General features: G+C 42.1%; 1 protein-coding gene across 6 annotated transcripts in view; it reads left to right on the top strand.

The window, feature by feature from the left end:
* REXO5 (RNA exonuclease 5) overlaps positions 1-17,217 on the top strand; it is a 44,908-nt gene that overhangs the window by 1,892 nt on the left and 25,799 nt on the right. The window contains exons 2-19 of one of the 6 annotated variants that reach the window (XM_074840988.1): positions 198-319; positions 1,210-1,336; positions 2,199-2,283; positions 4,868-5,017; positions 5,163-5,251; positions 6,066-6,181; positions 6,983-7,121; positions 7,702-7,796; positions 8,630-8,732; positions 9,344-9,480; positions 9,781-9,907; positions 10,252-10,362; positions 10,486-10,623; positions 11,069-11,161; positions 11,684-11,903; positions 12,430-12,623; positions 13,222-13,331; positions 16,835-17,147. In XM_074840988.1, the coding sequence (XP_074697089.1) occupies positions 198-319; positions 1,210-1,336; positions 2,199-2,283; positions 4,868-5,017; positions 5,163-5,251; positions 6,066-6,181; positions 6,983-7,121; positions 7,702-7,796; positions 8,630-8,732; positions 9,344-9,480; positions 9,781-9,907; positions 10,252-10,362; positions 10,486-10,623; positions 11,069-11,161; positions 11,684-11,903; positions 12,430-12,623; positions 13,222-13,331; positions 16,835-16,856 (2,178 nt within the window). In that variant the 3' untranslated portion in view covers positions 16,857-17,147. Of the gene's footprint in view, positions 1-197; positions 320-1,209; positions 1,337-2,198; positions 2,284-2,798; positions 2,928-4,867; positions 5,018-5,162; positions 5,252-6,065; positions 6,182-6,982; positions 7,122-7,701; positions 7,797-8,629; positions 8,733-9,343; positions 9,481-9,780; positions 9,908-10,251; positions 10,363-10,485; positions 10,624-11,068; positions 11,162-11,683; positions 11,904-12,429; positions 12,624-13,221; positions 13,332-15,441; positions 15,688-16,834; positions 17,148-17,217 lie in introns of those variants that run through there. The other 5 variants (XM_074840986.1, XM_074840985.1, XM_074840984.1 and 2 more) reach the window with 5 other exon arrangements.

Raw genomic sequence — 17,217 nt, 5'->3', positions numbered from 1 at the left:
AAATTTAATATTAAAGTGTGATTTGAAAGGAAACTTGCCTATAATGAGTGGAGAAGTTGTTTTAAATGTAGTTGGTTGTATTCAAATGTAAATAGTTTCCTTTTACCATATCACTTTTACTCCTTTTACCACTTCATTTTCCATGAAGTTGTGTAATTACATAAAACCTTTCTTTACTAGCATTTCCCTTTCTACAGGAAAAGTCATCTCGTTTGACAGCAGCTTTATTTGGTGAGGACTGCGAAATCAACCACGACCAGCTCTATGAGTTGTTAAAGTATGCAGCGTTGGGAAAATGCCACAACGCAACACAGCCCAGGTATAACACATTCATATCCAGGAATCAAGCCTGTCTTGTGTCCTCACGTGTTGTGAAAACATACCTAAAGGCATATTGGCCATGCTGGTTTTGGAATCCTTGCAACGCAGTTGCCATAATGGCAGCCTGTATTATGTAGATACCATTGTTGTTAGACTTGGCCAGAGACCAGAATTCCCCTTCTGACAAAAATTCTACCATTTCATAGTTTTCTTTCATGCAGCTATCAAAAACTAAACAATTTTGAAGAACTGAAGAAGCTTCACACGCTGAGAAATGAAATACCATGTTAAAAATAATAACACGACACAAAAAATATTAACACATTTCATGATAGACATAATTGAAACAGACTAGAGTCTGTTCTAGAGTGTTTTGGGTAAAACATTTTAATCGCTTTGCCCTTTTTCAGGGCAGCTTCTCAGCAATGGAAGAGAAAGGCTGAGGAGGGTATATAACCTTGGATGGCAAAAATATGGTGAAATATAACAAAACTTAAGGCAAAAATGATCCCACTTTAGATTTTTAGTAGTGAATAGAAAATGATTTTGTGATAATTATTTTATGCATTAATTCACTAGACTACATCACTACAGCTGAAGTTACTTGTCTGTTCACATTCTGATGCACATAAACAAGATACAACTGTCTTGAAACGGTACTGCAGCAGAATTTTGCTATAACTCATTCTTTCTCTGTCTCCTGTATTCTGTTGCTTCCAGGAATACGTGGCTGTTTGAGATAAGCTATAAAGCGTCTTCTCATTGAAGTCATTTGGCACTTTGCCATTCACTGACTTAAAAGCTGGGCTGGTTCCAAGTTTGTTTTTAAGAGTGCTTGATAATTGTTTTGCTTTGATTTTTTTTTTAAATTTTTTTTTTTAACTGCAGCTGGTGCCGTATTTATCACCAAAGCCACCTGGCTGGGGTTGTGGTTATTGTTCTACAGGAAACGAGCCAACTCCATTTCTACAAATTCTATTTGCAGTTCAAACACCTCAGAAAAGTGTTCCGACATGTAAGTCCCCAACCTGTATTGCTGTCTTCTAAACTTTTTCCAATCCTGAAACCATGTCCCAAGGATTAATCGCTGCAGTGAAATCACTGCCTTTTCCAGTAGGAAGTGGCCGTCTTTGACTCTCAAAGCAAGCTAATGAGAGGATCTATTTGTAGCCATTGTCAGCTCAGAACAAAGGCCAAGGCTTTGATATTAGAAACAACTTTTCAAAACTTATGTCTTTGAAGCCTTACCAGGTGAAACGTGTATTGATGTTTCAGACCTCTGACTGTTATGCTTCCCGCATCTTCAGGATGCCAATGAAATTAAGAATATCACGGTTAATTTGGAATTTACTCTGAGTGAGGAGACACTCAATAGAGTTATGCTATTCCCATCGGTTGAAGAATCTCACTTGTACTATTTGCACTTTATGGCATGTTTCTCCCATTTTCCAAAAGGATTATTAAAATAATTATTTTAATTCTCTGAGTTACAAGTAAAATTTTTGAAGAAAGAAAGTAGCGCTTTGATTCAGACTTCTAGACTTTGATTCTCCCTGAACTGCAGCAAATCACAGCTTAACTGGAAAGTCTGGAATATACTTTAGTTTCTGTCAAAGAAAGCCTTGAGATTTGCCTTCTTGATCATATCAGACAAGGCAAATCTGTCCCTTGGTACAAAGAATCCTATATCATATGTCATTAAAACAGGTTTGGTTTGTGTTGGGTTTTTTTTCTTCCTTAGGAAAACACCAAACGTATTTCCACTACTACTTTATCCATCCTCCTCTAAATTTGGCTGGTTTGGGGATCAAGAAACGTCTCATTTGCTTGATATTTCTGCTCCTGTTTCAAAGTCTCTAACACATCTCTTTTTTCAGAGATTCACATTAACAACTTCCGCTAACTTCCTAGCCAGCCTGTACGGAGAAGGAGCAAACCTGAAACCTCAAAACACTGCACAAGGTATCTTGTTTGGTTTTGCATCATCTCTTTCAATCATAGTGATTCACTTCTAGCAGTAATTTATGCCTTTGCCTCCAGTGCAATCCCAGTGTGCTGCTATGGTAAACTTGTTTACAAAGGAAAACATACAGTGGCTTAAACCATGAGACTAGTTACCCTGACTAGTTCAGTAACTCTCTGTTGGACTTATTCAACCAAGTAAGTGCAAAATGCAGAGAGAAAGTTTTTAACATGTTTAATCCAAAATTCTGATGCTTCATTACCCATTTTGTGATTATTTTATTCTAAGATGTATCTAATAAAAGATGCAGAGATATAAATTAAATTCAAGCTAAGTAGTTACTCATTTCTTCTTAGTTTTCTTTGTTATACTGAGCAGCAAATCAAGGTAAAGAACAGGTGTGTTGATGATTGATTTCCTATTTTTACACTCTTTATAGAGGTGATTATAATCCAACAGGCTTGTACAAAACCTGCAAGAGACTACAATGCGAACTTCACTGAAATTGTTAGAAGTGTAACAAAGAATCTTGAATTCAAGTCCTAAATGGGAGAATGAACAGCTGTTACTTTCAATGTATTGACAAAGTCCTCTAGCATCCTGACTGTAAACCTACTGCACAGTCACAGATCTGAGATGTCAGGTATATTTTTCTTTTAAGTGCAATCTGCAGAGAATCACCTACAGGATAATTTATACAGTTGTGGATTCTGGTGTCTGTTCAGTGCTTGCTTCTTGGTGAGCTACACTTAGAGCACATTTTCTCCTGATAACACTTACAAGAAAGAATTTCACAGAGAGGGTAGGAAAAAAAAAGGTAACTTCTTTTACAGCTTACATGAAGTAACAGATGATTATGTTGTCAGGCTTATGAGGCAAGTTTGTTCTCTCTGTTTCTGAAAGGAATGTGAGGCAGAGACTTGTGATTTGCTTCTGAATCAGCCAGCAGTGTCAGTAGCTGATCTGGGAAAAGATTCAAGTATCCTGAATATCAAGTATATTTTATATGGATATGTTATATACACTGTATACATTATATATGGTATTATGTATATATAATTATGTATATATAATCATAGAATGGTTTGGGTTGGAAGGGACCTTAAAGACCATCTAGTCCCAACCCCCCTGCCATGGGCAGGGACACCTTCCACTAGCCCAGGTTGCTCAAAGCCCCGTCCAACCTGGCCTTGAACCCTTCCAGGGAGGGGGCAGCCACAGCTTCTCTGGGCAACCTGTGCCAGCACCTCACCACCCTCACAGTGAAGAATTTCTTCCTTAGATCTAATCTAAATCTACCCTCTTTCAGTTTAAAACTGCTACCCCTTGTCCTGTTCCTACACTTCCTGGTCAAGAGTCCCTCCCCAGCTTTTCTGTAGCCCCCTTTAAGTACTGGAAGGCCACTATAAGGTCTCCCTGGAGCCTTCTCTTCTCCAGGCTGAACAACCCCAACTCTCTCAGCCTGTCCTCATATGGGAGGTCCTCTCGAGCAGGTCAGTGTCCTTCTTACAGTGGGGGCCCCAGAGCTGGACACAGCACTACAGGGGGGGTCTCACAAGAGCAGAGCAGAGGGGGAGAATCCCCTCCCTCGCCCTGCTGGCCACACTTCTCTTGATGCAGCCCAGGACACAGTTGGCTTTCTGGGCTGTGAGCACACATTGCTGGCTCAGAGTCAGTTTTCCAGTTTTCCATCCACTAACACCCCCAAGTCCTTCTCCATAGGGCTGCTCTCAATCCACTCTTTACCCAGCCTGTATTTGTGCTTGGGATTGCCCTGACCCATGGGCAGGACCTTGCACTTGGCCTTATTGAACTCCATGAGGTTTGCACAGGCCACCTCTCCAGCCTGTCCAGGTCCCTCTGGGTGGCACATCCCTCCCCTCCAGCGTGTCGGCCACACCACACAGCTTGGTGTCGTTGGTGAACTTGCTGAGGGTGCCTCGATCCCACTGTCCGTGGCACCAACAAAGATGTTAAACAGCGCCGGTCCCAACACCGACCCCTGAGGATGCCACTTGTCACTGCTCTCCACTTGGACATCGAGCTGTTGACCACAACTCTTTGAGTGTGACCACCCAGCCAATCCCTTACCCACCGAGTGGTCCATCCATCAAATCCCTGTCTCTCCAGTTTAGAGACAAGGATGTTGTGTGGGACAGTGTCAGGTGCTTTGCACAAGTTCAGGTAGATGATGTCAGTTCCTCTTCCCTTATCCACCAGCGCTGTAACCCCATTGTAGAAGGCCACCAAATTTGTCAGGAATGATTTACCCTTAGTGAAGCCATATTGGCTGTCACCAGTCACCTTCTATTTCTCTCCTGTAATGTATATATGAGATATAAACTGGAGATGTGCATATATATATGTATAAAATGGAGAGAAATAAAAATAAACTGGAGATAGACAGCTAGATAGACAGACTGATTCTCTCTTTCTTTCCCCCCTCCCCAGCTTCCAGTTTATTGTTCCAGGTAGTGTTTTCCTTTGAGGTGGTGTAGCCTCTTAGCATGCATACTAATGCAGAAAGCTGACTGCAAGTAGGGAGTGCTATCTGAGCTTGACAGATGCTTCTGTATTTTGCAGGTTTGACTTCCACTAGCAGTGAATGTGTTCCTAAAAGCTCAAAATTGCAGTGTGATCCCATCCTTCGGAAATACGGAGAAAAAAAACGAGGCCTTACTAGCTACACTCTAACTTTAGAAGAGCAGAAAAAAAATGACTATCCCATAAAAGGTCAGGTTTTGCAAGCTTTTTTTTGATTGTTGTGTTTCGCTTTTTTTTTTTTTTTTAGAGTTTGACAGTTTGGTCATATAAGATATATGATGAGTTTTAGAAGAGAGGGGTCTGTTTGTTATTCATGAGTATCTTTTCATTCTAGGCTCTCCTGGATGTAAGGGCTATATATATACAGAGTGTGATCAGCAGAGGACAGACAGCAGCCCCCTCTTTGGTCTGGATTGTGAAATGGTAAAAATAAATGTGTGTGGCCTTACAAAACATAGTCAAGCAACCAAACTCCTACCAGCTATTCCAAAGTGAGCCAAGCACCCAGTGTATTTGCTAAACCACTTCTGATACATTAATATCTGCTGCCAGTCCCTTCATTGACAGTACCAGTGCTAATGCAGCCATGGGAAGGACTCAGGAAGTGGTTCTGGCAACAAGACAGAAATCCTATCTTGAGCAGTGCAGCAGAGAGCTCAGTTCTGTGTTGGCTGTCAGAGCAGCAGCTGGATCTGCCAGGCTCATCAGCAGTGCTGCAGTAACCTCTGAGACTGCTGTGGAATTCCTCCTCCCAGCCCTCCCCAAGATTTGGGAAAGATACTTCCCTATCACACATCTTTCCTTTAGACATCACAGTTCTGTCAGCATGCTGGGGTGAAGATTCCTCCTTTAGTGCAGTTTTGACCTTGCAGCGATGCCTGTTTGGCATCAGCGTTGAGTAACTAACGACACAACCTGGGCTCTGCTTTTAAATTGTACATCTCTGGAAGATGCTCTCAGTGACAGCTCTGCAGTGCAGAGCACAGACTGATTCTGTGAAATCAGCACTTCTTTATAATGGTTTTTTTTGTGTTGTGCTTGCCTGTGTGTTTGCTGTGCTTATGGTGGGCATTTAACAATTAAAATTAAGCATGCTACATCATAAAACAACTAGCTATAAGTGGTAGATCTCTTAACTCAGTAGTGGTGCTGGCTGCAGTCAAATCAGATGTTAGCTAGGATTTTTGAGTGACAACATCATGCTGATTCAACAGCTGCCTCTGCTTCTTCCTGACAGTGCCTGACTGCAAAAGGGAATGAAGTCACTCGTGTCTCTTTGGTGGATGCACAGGGTCAATGCCTCTTGAATGAACTAGTCAAACCTGAAAGCACAGTCGTGAACTACCGCACCAGGTGACTTGCATATAAATTTCTTATCTCTTTGTCTTTAAGAGCTGCAACCCTTTCACATTAAGCCTGTTACACAGGACTTTTCAGTTTGGTTTGCACAGATGCCTACTGCATTTAATTCAGTGTTAAGAATACAATTCTTGCTGTGTGATTAGAATAACCAACATTACACACACACTCTCTGTTACATAGTGCCTGTGTGGCTACTAGGCAGAAGCATTGCCAATCTGCAGTGTTCTAGGAAAAGTTCTGTTACAAATTAATGATACACAGTACAAGTTACTCTTTACTGCTGGCTATAAAATAAGATGAGGGTAAGAGTACAGGACTGCAGTCTGCATCTCTGCTCCATAGCTAAGATTGCCCATCTGAATAGAGCAGCTCATCAGCTTGTACAGACCTCTAGGGCTGGGCTTGGTAGCAGGCAAAATTGAAGCCTTGTCTTCTCCAAAACTTTGCCTGGCTTTATCCAGGAGGTGACGTGACAATCCCCTCAGGTACTTGGAATCATCTCCTTCCGCCATCAGTCTTGCAGTATTTCCTTACCTGTGCTGTCTGATGCTAAGAACTGCATCACTTAAGAGTAAATTATACTTGAGAGAGAGAAACTTTTGAAACATGTTGTAGCTTATAGCAGTTTAATATACCTGCAGTATATCCTCTTATGTTGGAACAGAAAGCAGTAAATAGCTTTCTGTCGTTAGTTACACTGACTTCATATTTTACTTGTCCTTCTTGTAATATTCTCCAGTAGGCGCTGTCACTAATGTGTTGTTTTTACCTCATCCAACTTTTGTTTTGAAGATTCTCAGGAATCACAAAGAAAATGCTTCTTCCAGTGAAAACAAGACTGCCAGACATCCAAACCAGACTAAAAAAAATGCTTCCCCATGATGCAGTATTGGTGGGTCATTCTCTAAATGCTGACCTTCAGGCTTTGGAAGTGAGTATGCTTTTAAGAGTCTTTTTCCCATCCCTGTGATACTCATTTCAGACCCGAAAACTCTAAACAATTCCTCTTTTTATTAGTGAACACTTGCTAATTGCTTTTTATTATGAATAGCCTTATGTCTGTAAGGATTTAAAAGAGAGAGACTTTTCTTACATCTATAAAACTTGCAAGGAGCTGTTCAGAACCCAAAAGGAAGGGAGGAGTCTGTCCAGACATAGATATGGTTGCATCAGAAGCTTTACCTCTCTGCTTCATCCAGATGCCTCTGATAGTTCTGTCACAGGAAGAACTGAAGTCCTTCCTGTATTTAATTTAACCAACCTAAAATGCTTGAATCATAATTTATCTTTCTAATCCAATCTAGATCTTCCCAATAGAGTGTTAGAAAGGAGAGTTGGGCTTGTTTCATTATTCCCATCTGCTCTCTTGTTGTGGACCAGTTATCTATCAGTGAGAAACTGGCAACTGACATGAAACAGCAGAGGCACAGATAACAATTGGACAGAGTTACTGCCCAATTCTAAATGACCACTGTTCTTAAATTAAACTGCTGACTTTTTCTCTCCTCCAGATGATCCATCCCAGTGTTATTGACACTTCATTGCTTTTTGCCAGAAATGAAGGTCGAAGATTTAAGTTAAAATTTCTAGCCAAAGCTGTTTTAGGGTAAGATTGTTAATGTATTGTCATGGGAAATACTAGAAACTGTCATGGTGGATCATAGGGTGTTGCTCCTCCACTAGTAGCATCAGAATTTATTTATTTTTTCACTAAAATTCAAAAGAAAGGAGCAGGCTGTGCAAATACACACAGTAAAGAAGAATTTACTGCATGCTTGAAACATCAGGCAGCATAATAAATTGGCTTGTCTTTGAGGAAGCAGGGCTGCTGTGACCCAACCAGATTTGAGTCCTAGCAAAACTAGCTTTTCTGTGTGTCTGTAGCAGTACCAGTGTATTGAATTGTAGAGCAACAAAGACACTGGCTCACACAAATGAGATCTGTTACAGTTAGCAGAAAAGAAAGGCTAATGTATGAATGTATGATTTACTGACTTAAATCATATTTCTCAGTGTACTAGCTACCACTGGATAGTATGTCTTAGTGATACAGTTCTCACCATTCACACAGTGAATATTAATATTCTTGCAGCACCAAACTTCACTGAGTTGGAGGTTGCTTCCCTGTCTGTGTGCAAATTGTGAGTTGGGTCATTGGTCAAGGAAGAAGTAAAATTAAAATAGTCAGGCATCAGAGTACCAAGTATTAGCACTGCTTCTGTCAAACCCAGTAAACAGTGTTTTGCTCAATGTTGCAAAAACATTTCTTGCAGTAACTTTTGGGAATATTTCACAAGAACGCTGCTGCACAGAACTGAAATCCTTTTTGGAGAGGGGAAGGCAATTTGGCTCGAAAAGGACCCAGTTTAGAAAAGACAGGATGTTGATCAGTTTGGAAAAACAGATAACCTGCCTGTACACCTAATTTTGATGCCTTAGGAAGGAGATTCAGTGTGAACAGAAGCTTGGGCATGATCCTGCAGAAGATGCTAGAGCTGCTTTGGAATTGGCTCAATTCTTTATTGAGCAAGGACCAGCAAAGGTAGCTATATCTAATTAAGATTTCTGTCCTTAATCACAGAACGTACAAGTTGTTGGGCTTATGAAAGAAAAAAAACCAAACATTCCTGCCCATCCTTTTGTTGATTTAAAAGAGAAAATGGAGCTGTGATAAAGGTCTCAATTTTGACAGCTTGTTACTTTTAGCATATATCCAGGTATCTTAATAACCTGAGCATTACCAGTGTTTCAGTACTCAAACACTGACATGAATCAGCATTGCTGCTGATCTTGAAGAGGGGCATTGGGTAAAGAGGATTGAGATGCATCCAGCCTACAGGAATGCCCATCATTTTTCCAGATGAAAGAAGTGAGAGACCTTGTGTGTTGTGGTAGTGATTCAGCTGGTTTGATGAGTCTCTTGCTTCTGTCACTGATTTCTGAGAGAACTTTTTTGGAGATGATTGCTGGTTGATGTTATGAGTGCTGCATGCTTGAAAATGACAACAGAAAATAAAAGGCAAGAAACTAATGCCTATGTTTCTTCACTACTGTGGAATATGCCTAGGTGACTCACAGAGAAAGCACGTGCTTTTTGGTTAGCTACAATTAGCTGAGATGAAAGCCAACTACTAATCTTTTTCCTTCCCCAAGGTAGCAGAACTAAACTTGGAGATGCTTCTGATGACTGAAAAACTGGCTGAGGTCTCACAGAACAAAGCTGCATTACAGCCACGACGATGTAGGGTCCAGAACCAGTTGAATGAGCCTCCACATTTATCCAAACCGTGGTAATAAGATTCTCAAATATGCATGTTTTTCCTTCAGTTGAATCCCAGTAAAATCAAAGAAGTGCATTATGTTTTTCAGAAGCCATCAGGATCTTTAGAGAGACACAAATAATTGTAGCATAGCACTGAAAAACTTTCAAAAGTTGCATCTTGGATGTCACAAAGCATTTTCTAGGCTTCTTTTGATGTTGAGGACAAGAATATTTTAGATTTTTTTAATATGAACTGTGTAATTTTTCTGTGACAAGCACTTCTTCAAAGCTTTTAATTCACCATATTGATAAGTACTGTGATTCACAGCTTTCTTCTCTCTGCTAGTTTTTTAGACTGCTTGCAGATGACTGGCCAAAAACCCCTCCTTTTGGGCAGACAGGAACTAGACTCTTCTGGCCTGTGTCAGAGTAACCTGAGCACCTCAAACAAACAGGTGAATGGACTTAGAGTGGGTTGTTCTAAGGAAGCATCAAAGTAATTCGGAGTTCTTCTTGTTCTGGGGGTGGGTAGATGAGTCCTATTTTAAAAAGCTGACTGACAATACTGTTAGCAATAGTGTTAATACCAGGTTAGCTAAATCCATTTTAACATTTCGGAAATAAGCTTTGATCCTCTACATCCTCTCATGACTCACTAAAGAATTATTTCTGCCTGAGGGCTTCCTTAGACAATAATGAAAATTACAGTTGGGAATTAAGTTCAATAGCTTTGTTTCTGATCCTTTGCAGTATAACTGTCTTGTACCTCTTTGAGTCTTGTATACTCTTTTCCCTCCAGATTCTTCAGAGAGCCTTGGAAGATGTTCCCCTGTCCACATTCAGTATCATTCAGTTCAGTTTGGGTCCAGAGTATGTTGCATCTCACCTTCTTGCTGGACTTTGTGAAAAGGTACTTTTTTTTGGAGAATAGTCTTCATTGCTGAGCTTGGAAAGAGATGTTACTTATCTGGAGGCACCACATAGTTAGTTCCTTTGCTTTGTGAAGTTCCTTCTCTAATCTGTGTTCCTACAGGTGAGAAGCAAGCTGACTGACATGCTGACAATTTATGCAGGTCCTTTTGAAGAAAGCTTTTGCCTGAAGTCTGTGAAAAAAGAATTTGGGAGGTGTGGACCAATCCAATCTCTTACAGTGGTAACTGAAACATACCAGGTGAGGAGCTCTCAAAGCATTAAGCTTGCTGACAGGCATGGAAGGCCCAAGTAATCTCATGGAAAGATAAGGATTAGAACCACTGAAATACCAGTTACTCTGTTTGGAGTTTTTTTCTGGTCATTTAGTCATCAGCTACAGCTCCACACAATGACAAGAATAAACACAGCTCATGTGATTTATCTGTGCTGTTCAAGCTAGAGGACTTTGAGCATTGGAGAAGCTGAGATGCTTTTTGTCCCTCTCAAGAGAACTGATACGCTAAGGCCTTTAATGGCCAAAAAAAAGTTATTAATTGATGGTTGTTTTTAACAGCTACAGTATATGGAGTGTTACATGTATTACCCTCAGACAAAACACAACTCTACTGAGACCTGACTTTTAAAAAGGGAGGGGTAGTGTGTCTTATTGATAAGCCTGAACTATCTTATCATTCTGTTTCAAGCCCTATGTCTGTATCCAATATGAGGTGCTGGAAGCTGCCCAGCTTGCTGTGGAAAGCCTAAATGGAGCTGAGGTAGCAGGATCCTGCATTAAGGTAAACAATGCAAATAGCAAAAACCTAAGTTAAGTTGAGCACAGGAACAGCATTCAGCATGTCTCTTTTGACATGTACTCACAGCATAGTGTGTGGGTAAATGCTGGCTGGTTGTGCTGTTACCATCTCCCTGTCCCTGGACAATTTAGGGGCACTGGCAGAAAGGAAATGGATGGTTATAGCCTGTTTATTTTTTATTTCTGCCTGTCAACAGAAGAGGGTTAGAAAGCATTCTGACCTCCAGCTGCAGCTTTAAAAGGAACAGCCAAGTAACAGTGTGTTAAAATGCCATATACAAAGTATGGAGTTCTTAATTTTATAGTGTTTCTGCATTACAAACATGATCTCTCTTCCTTTTTCATGACTAATTAAGTTAGCCTTCATTAGTCATATTTTTTTTTAGCGGAAGGAAAATAGCTTGTCAAGTTTTAGTAGTGGGAGAAAATGATTTAAAATAGAAGCCTGGAACACAGAGCTGCTTGGGCTGACATTTTGTGTTTGGTCCTGCTGAATCCACCCCAGGTCCAGAGACCTGTCACTGCAGCAATGCTGGACTGTGATGTTTTGATAAAGGAACTAGAACTGGATGTAGAAAACGAAGGTGTGATTTATGTGGCGGGTCTAAAGAAGTCATTAACAGAGGCAGACTTACAAGAAGAATTCAGCCAGTTGAAAGACCTGGAAACATTGTTCCTGCCAAAGGATCTCCAGAGTGGAAAGCACAGGAACTGCTGTTTCCTCAGTAAGTAGCTTCACTTACAGCCTGCTTATTTCCTTCAAATAAGCTCATTCAGCAACCCTTGGGACTTTGCACCGACACAGCAAGAGCTACCGCAATTCATATATGCTCAAAGTGATGGTATTTAAAATACTCCAGTGAAACTGTGTATTGTTTGGAGCAGCAGTTTACAGCTGAGTATTTAAAAGGAAAAAAAATCTGCTTAAACAAAAATAATCTTTACTTAGAAAAGTTCCAGGATAGTTCATTGACTCCAGTACCTCAACGTGAGGGCTGGCTACTGCACAGTTTCACACAGACAAGTAATCGCCTCCAAAAACGTGAGGAGAACTGGATGAGTGCTGTTGCAGTTAACTGGCATTTCTATAGTCTGAGGTTTAGCTGTAGCAAAATGAGGATCTGCTTGCTGCAGGGATTTCAGTTTCTCATCTCCCTTCCTGCTCCACACCTTTAGCCCTGCCCTACAGGTGCCAAGAACAGGGCAGCAACATCATTGCCAAAGCATGTTCCCCTTCTCTTTGTGTTTCAGAATTCCAGAAATCACAAAGTGCTGTGGATGCCCTTGAAGTTATAAATGGATGGACCGTGAAGGGTAGTAAACTAAGAAGTAGAAATGCTCTTGCTTCAGGTCACCTCTGGAGATGGATTTGGCAAATGAATCACAGCAATGAGAAGCAAGGAGGAAACATCTTATGTGAGAAAATGGAGCAAGCGTCTGACTCTGTGAGTTCAAGGCAATGCTGATGATTGTGCAGTTAGTGAGGAGATGCCGCCCTGGGAACCAGGAGTGATAACTCTGAGCAGACTTAGGTGCAGAGCTGTGTCTAACAGGTGGTCCTGGAGCAGAGAGGCTGCTGAGGATCAGTTCCCACAAGGCAGTTGGAGGGATAACAGGCAAGACAATGGGATGTTTGCAGAGTACTATATAACCTTAAAACCAGCACAGCTGCTCAGGCCAGGGAGTGATGCTATGCAGGAACTGAAGCCTTCCACTTGAGAGCAGACAGAGCAGTATTCAGGTGTAGTGAGTGGTATGGGAGTCAGAGGGAGAAGTGACAAGTTGTGTAGCCATACAGGAAAGAACAGCTCCAGTTGCAGCTCTCATTTTTACTGGAGGAAGCTGCAGTGCCATTTGAGTAGGGCATATGGTTCTCCTGCTGCTGAGCCACTGCACTGCCAAATGCCAGCCAGTAATCACTGCTGTCCTCACCTGTTTGATCTCTGACACTGCCCGAGGGTCTCACCACACACACTTCTAAGTGTGATTGCTACAGATCTGCAGATGAATTGAGGATTTTAATGCTTATGTTCTGTTATGCAGGAGCAGGATCTAAGGAAAAAAGTGAAGAAGTTAGACCACCATATCAAAAAGCTTTATAGAAGTCTGCAGGATAACACCCTGTGCGTTGTTCTCTTTCCTGGAGTGAACAGGTAACTTGCCACCTATTTTGCAAAGAGCCAAGGAAAATACATAGCCAAATATTTTTATCTTAATCTATTAAAAATTAAAACCCTGCCCAAGGAAGTGAGGGCCTGAAGAAGCTGTTGTACTTACTCAGTCTGACTTTCATGTTAGGCCAATAAAACCTGAACTGTAAGTTCTGCCCATAAGCCGTGCCTGATCCAGAACAAGCACAAGTGCTGACACTGCTTCTGTAGCTGATGGTCCAGATTAGCAAGGCTGAAGTACACAGTATTGATTAATTATACAGGTCTTCTCAGTTCACCTGCCTTCCCCTGTTAGATGTTTCATCCCTATTGACAACGAGGAAAGTTTTATGTGCCCATGAGAAAATCGAGCAGTTTCCACAGCAGCCAGTTTTTTGGGTGGTTGTGGTGGATTTTTGTTTGTTTTTTAAAGCCACCTAACTGCTGCAGCCAAGGCACCATCTACCAGTTGTTGTCTCGTAGCAGCCTGATGTATGTGCTTCAGACACAGCTGTTCAGGGAGATGGTTCATGCCCTCATTCTTACATGAGGGACAAGACTGGGAAAAAAGAACACTTTCACTGAGGCCTTAAGCTTTCATAGGAAGGGGCAACTCCTAGAGTTGAGTTGGGCTTCAGCACTAATACCAGGGATGCTTCCAGATGGGGTGGGCTTCCTGCATTTCAGAACCTGGGGCCCGAACTGCCACAGTCATTCACTTAATTATCAACCAGAAAGGTTAAATCTTTCCCAGATAAGGCCCTAGTTGCTGAGTACATACTTACTTCAGCAGTCTTCTTTCTGTTCTCTCACTGTGTCACTGTTCAGACAGTAAAATAAAGGTCACCTCTACCCTTGCTTTTCTTCAGTTTCCCTTCAGCAGAAGGGGTACCATTCCTTGTGGTACCCTGAAACAGAAGCAGGGAGACAGAGGTGCTCAGCAGCATCTCTTCTGCCCGGCTAGGCAGCCAGACCAGGTTGCCCTCTCTTGCTTGCAAAGCTTCCTGAGAAGAATCATGATGCTTTATTATCCTCTGCACCAAACTGTCCCTAGAAGGGAGATGCATCCCAAGCCAAGAGTATAGGCGTAATGCCAGTGACAAACTGTTTCAGCAAGGTTGTACACCAAGGGCTGCTCTTGGCATGATCTGTTCTGATTGTTCAGTTTCTAGTAACTTTTCAAAAAAAGTGTTTTAGATTTTTTTTAAAGCTAATTTGTCTTAAGATCATTAAGCTGTTTTTTCCCCCCACATCAAAGAATAATAGCATACAGAATGAGACAGCAGCAAGTCCTACCTTATTAGAGAAGTGCTGATTGGGTGTACGTTGCATCACTGTACGTAAATGGTTTTTGCACTAGCTTGATATCAAATACTGCCTCAGTTTAAACCAGCCATGGGGAGGCCTGAACTGAGGGCTAACCTCTGCAGGCAGGTTAGCAGTACATGTGGTCCTTTGAGCATTTACTGCTTTCTTCTGGGCTGTAGCCAAGTCAGTTCTTCCATTTCTGAGCAATCATTTGCCTCTTCTCTACACCCCTGTTATCACCTCAGTTACTTTGCATACTAACCTGTCAGCCCCACTGACAGGTTTGAGGCAAGGATGGCTCTGGAGTTCCAATCCACACTATGTGTCTCTTGCAGCAGATTCACTGGTCTCAGGAGGTCCAAATTTACTTTTCAAGGGCCATCTCAAACTAGCCTCGCTTAGCACAAGCTTGTCTGTTGTCTCACATCACTGAGGGGTGTGAATTCCACTAGCAGAACAGGTGGATTCAGGAGTTTGCACCCACAAGGAGCCTACAGAAGCCCAAAGACTCTGGCTCATGTTGCTCAGGCCCCCAAGTGGGTTGGAAGGGAGCTCCAGCCCAGGCTTGGAAGAGATTTCTTGCCAAGTGAGGTTCCTGTATTGCTGTTTCCCAGAGGACTGACAGTCCAGATGAGGCTTCTTGATTAAAAAGAATGCCAAGTAATTGTTGGGTGGGAAAAAAAAAAAAATGATTTTTCAATCTGCTGACCCTGAGGGTTTCAGCCTTCTCACTACTAGACCAGCAAGCTTATGTGCATCAAGGCTGTCCTGAGCAGAAATAACACACCTCTTGTTTATATTGCAGCATGCATGGATCACAATCTGGCCTTGGTCTGATGGGAATAAAAGATGACGGAGGGAGGAGTGCTTGTTAAACTGCCAAGTTTTTAAGCAAAGTCTTTTGTTACGATACTTTTAATTACTTTAAATACTGATGGCTTTGTAAAGACCTCTTACCATAATAACAGTAGGCTTTCACTCTGTATCTTTTACAAAGTCTAGAAATAAAAGCTATTCAAAACATCTTAAAACACAAACCCTTTTCCATTAACCCTTCTTGCTGTGGCAGTTTTCCTTGGCAGCGGGTGAGTTAGGCAAGTGCTCAGGGAGAGCTGGGGGCAAACCAGGGGAGTGTTGCATAAAAGCCAATCAGTATTGGCCCGCAAGATGTAACTCAGCAAGTCCTTCATTGCTGGGGACTGACACACCAGTGGGTTGTCTTCAGTGAAACCTCGCAGGCTGTAAACCAGCAAGTCAGGTTAATGTAGTACCTGCAGCAGCTGCTCCGCACTGAAAAGCTATTCTCAGGAATTGTGTAGATTTCTGGAAACGTGCTGTGCCAGCTCTGAAGCAGGGTTGCTGCCTCCTTTCCGGGAAAGTGCTGTTCTTAGTCCATGGAAAGGAGGAATTGGTGATTCATACTCCTTGGACAATCTCCACTTTCTCCTCCCTCCGTGACCACCCCCCCACCCCTCACACACAAAAAAAGAAGAAAAAAGAGAAGTTGCAGTGTGGCTGTGGGAGGGGCAAGGGCCATTTTAAGGAAAGCACAGTCTGCGCAAACTTCACACATCATCACTGTCAGCAGGGAGCTGGAAGCGCAGTTGCAGTAAGATTCTGTGTGCTACCAGCAGTGGAATGAAGTGATTTGCACCCTGACAGCTTTGGACCTGTGCTTTGCAGCCATTGCCACTTAAAATAAAGGCTGCTTGAGCATCTCTTGTTAACATAGAGAATTTCCAAGCACAAAGATGCCTAGGAGAGCTTTTGGCACTCAGAAAAAAAAAGAAAAGAGGAAATGTTTGTTACAAGGTTTGAATGTGAGATGAAGGGTTTCCTGATATGAATTAGAATAGGCTGAGATAAAGTTGAAATAGTTATTATTCCAGAAATTATTAAATACAGCTGATAGAATATTTACACCCTCCTACCTTCCAACCCCAAGTTCACTGCGCTGGGCTCTTGAGCAAAGAGCGGTTTATGGAGTAGAAGCTGGGAGTTGCTGCGTGGAGGAGCGGGCAGAAATAAAGGCAAGGGAGAGAAAGGCAAATGCAGCACTAGCCCAGAGGCAGCACTAGTGAGCAGGTAGTAAATGCCCACATCAGTGTCATTAATACCTAAATTTAAAGCCTCCGGAACTCCTGAAATCAAATCTATTAAGCAAGATGAATGCAGCCAATTTTTTTTCTTTTACAAAGGTACTTTATCCACTCCAAGTGAGCCTGGCATTCTTTGGCTGTAACTACTGCAAACTGGGATAAACATCAACGTTGGTGCTACTACAAAACGTGAAAGGGAGTCAGCCCCTTCGCCCAGCACTGCCAGCCCCTGCTCTGACCCAGCCCAGCAGAGACCACAGGGTCAGGCAGCTCCATGGAAGGGGGTGAATGGCAGCCTGCCCTCAGCACTCATCCCTCTGTAAGAATACGCTCCTGTTAAGACTGTTCACATCCAGCAGCTCCTTGTTGTAGACTCATACTGCAAAGTTGAAAAAAAAAAAAAAACAGTTTTCATTCCATGCAATTAAAAATGATGTGGTCACCTCCCTGCAAGGACTTAGTAGCATCCAGGATTCCTGCTT

This window comes from Strix aluco, chromosome 15 (assembly GCF_031877795.1).
Source record: "Strix aluco isolate bStrAlu1 chromosome 15, bStrAlu1.hap1, whole genome shotgun sequence".
In the NCBI taxonomy this organism is placed as follows: domain Eukaryota; kingdom Metazoa; phylum Chordata; class Aves; order Strigiformes; family Strigidae; genus Strix; species Strix aluco.
Note: the sequence above shows the minus strand (reverse complement) of the source record. Positions and strands in the feature narration are given on the sequence as shown.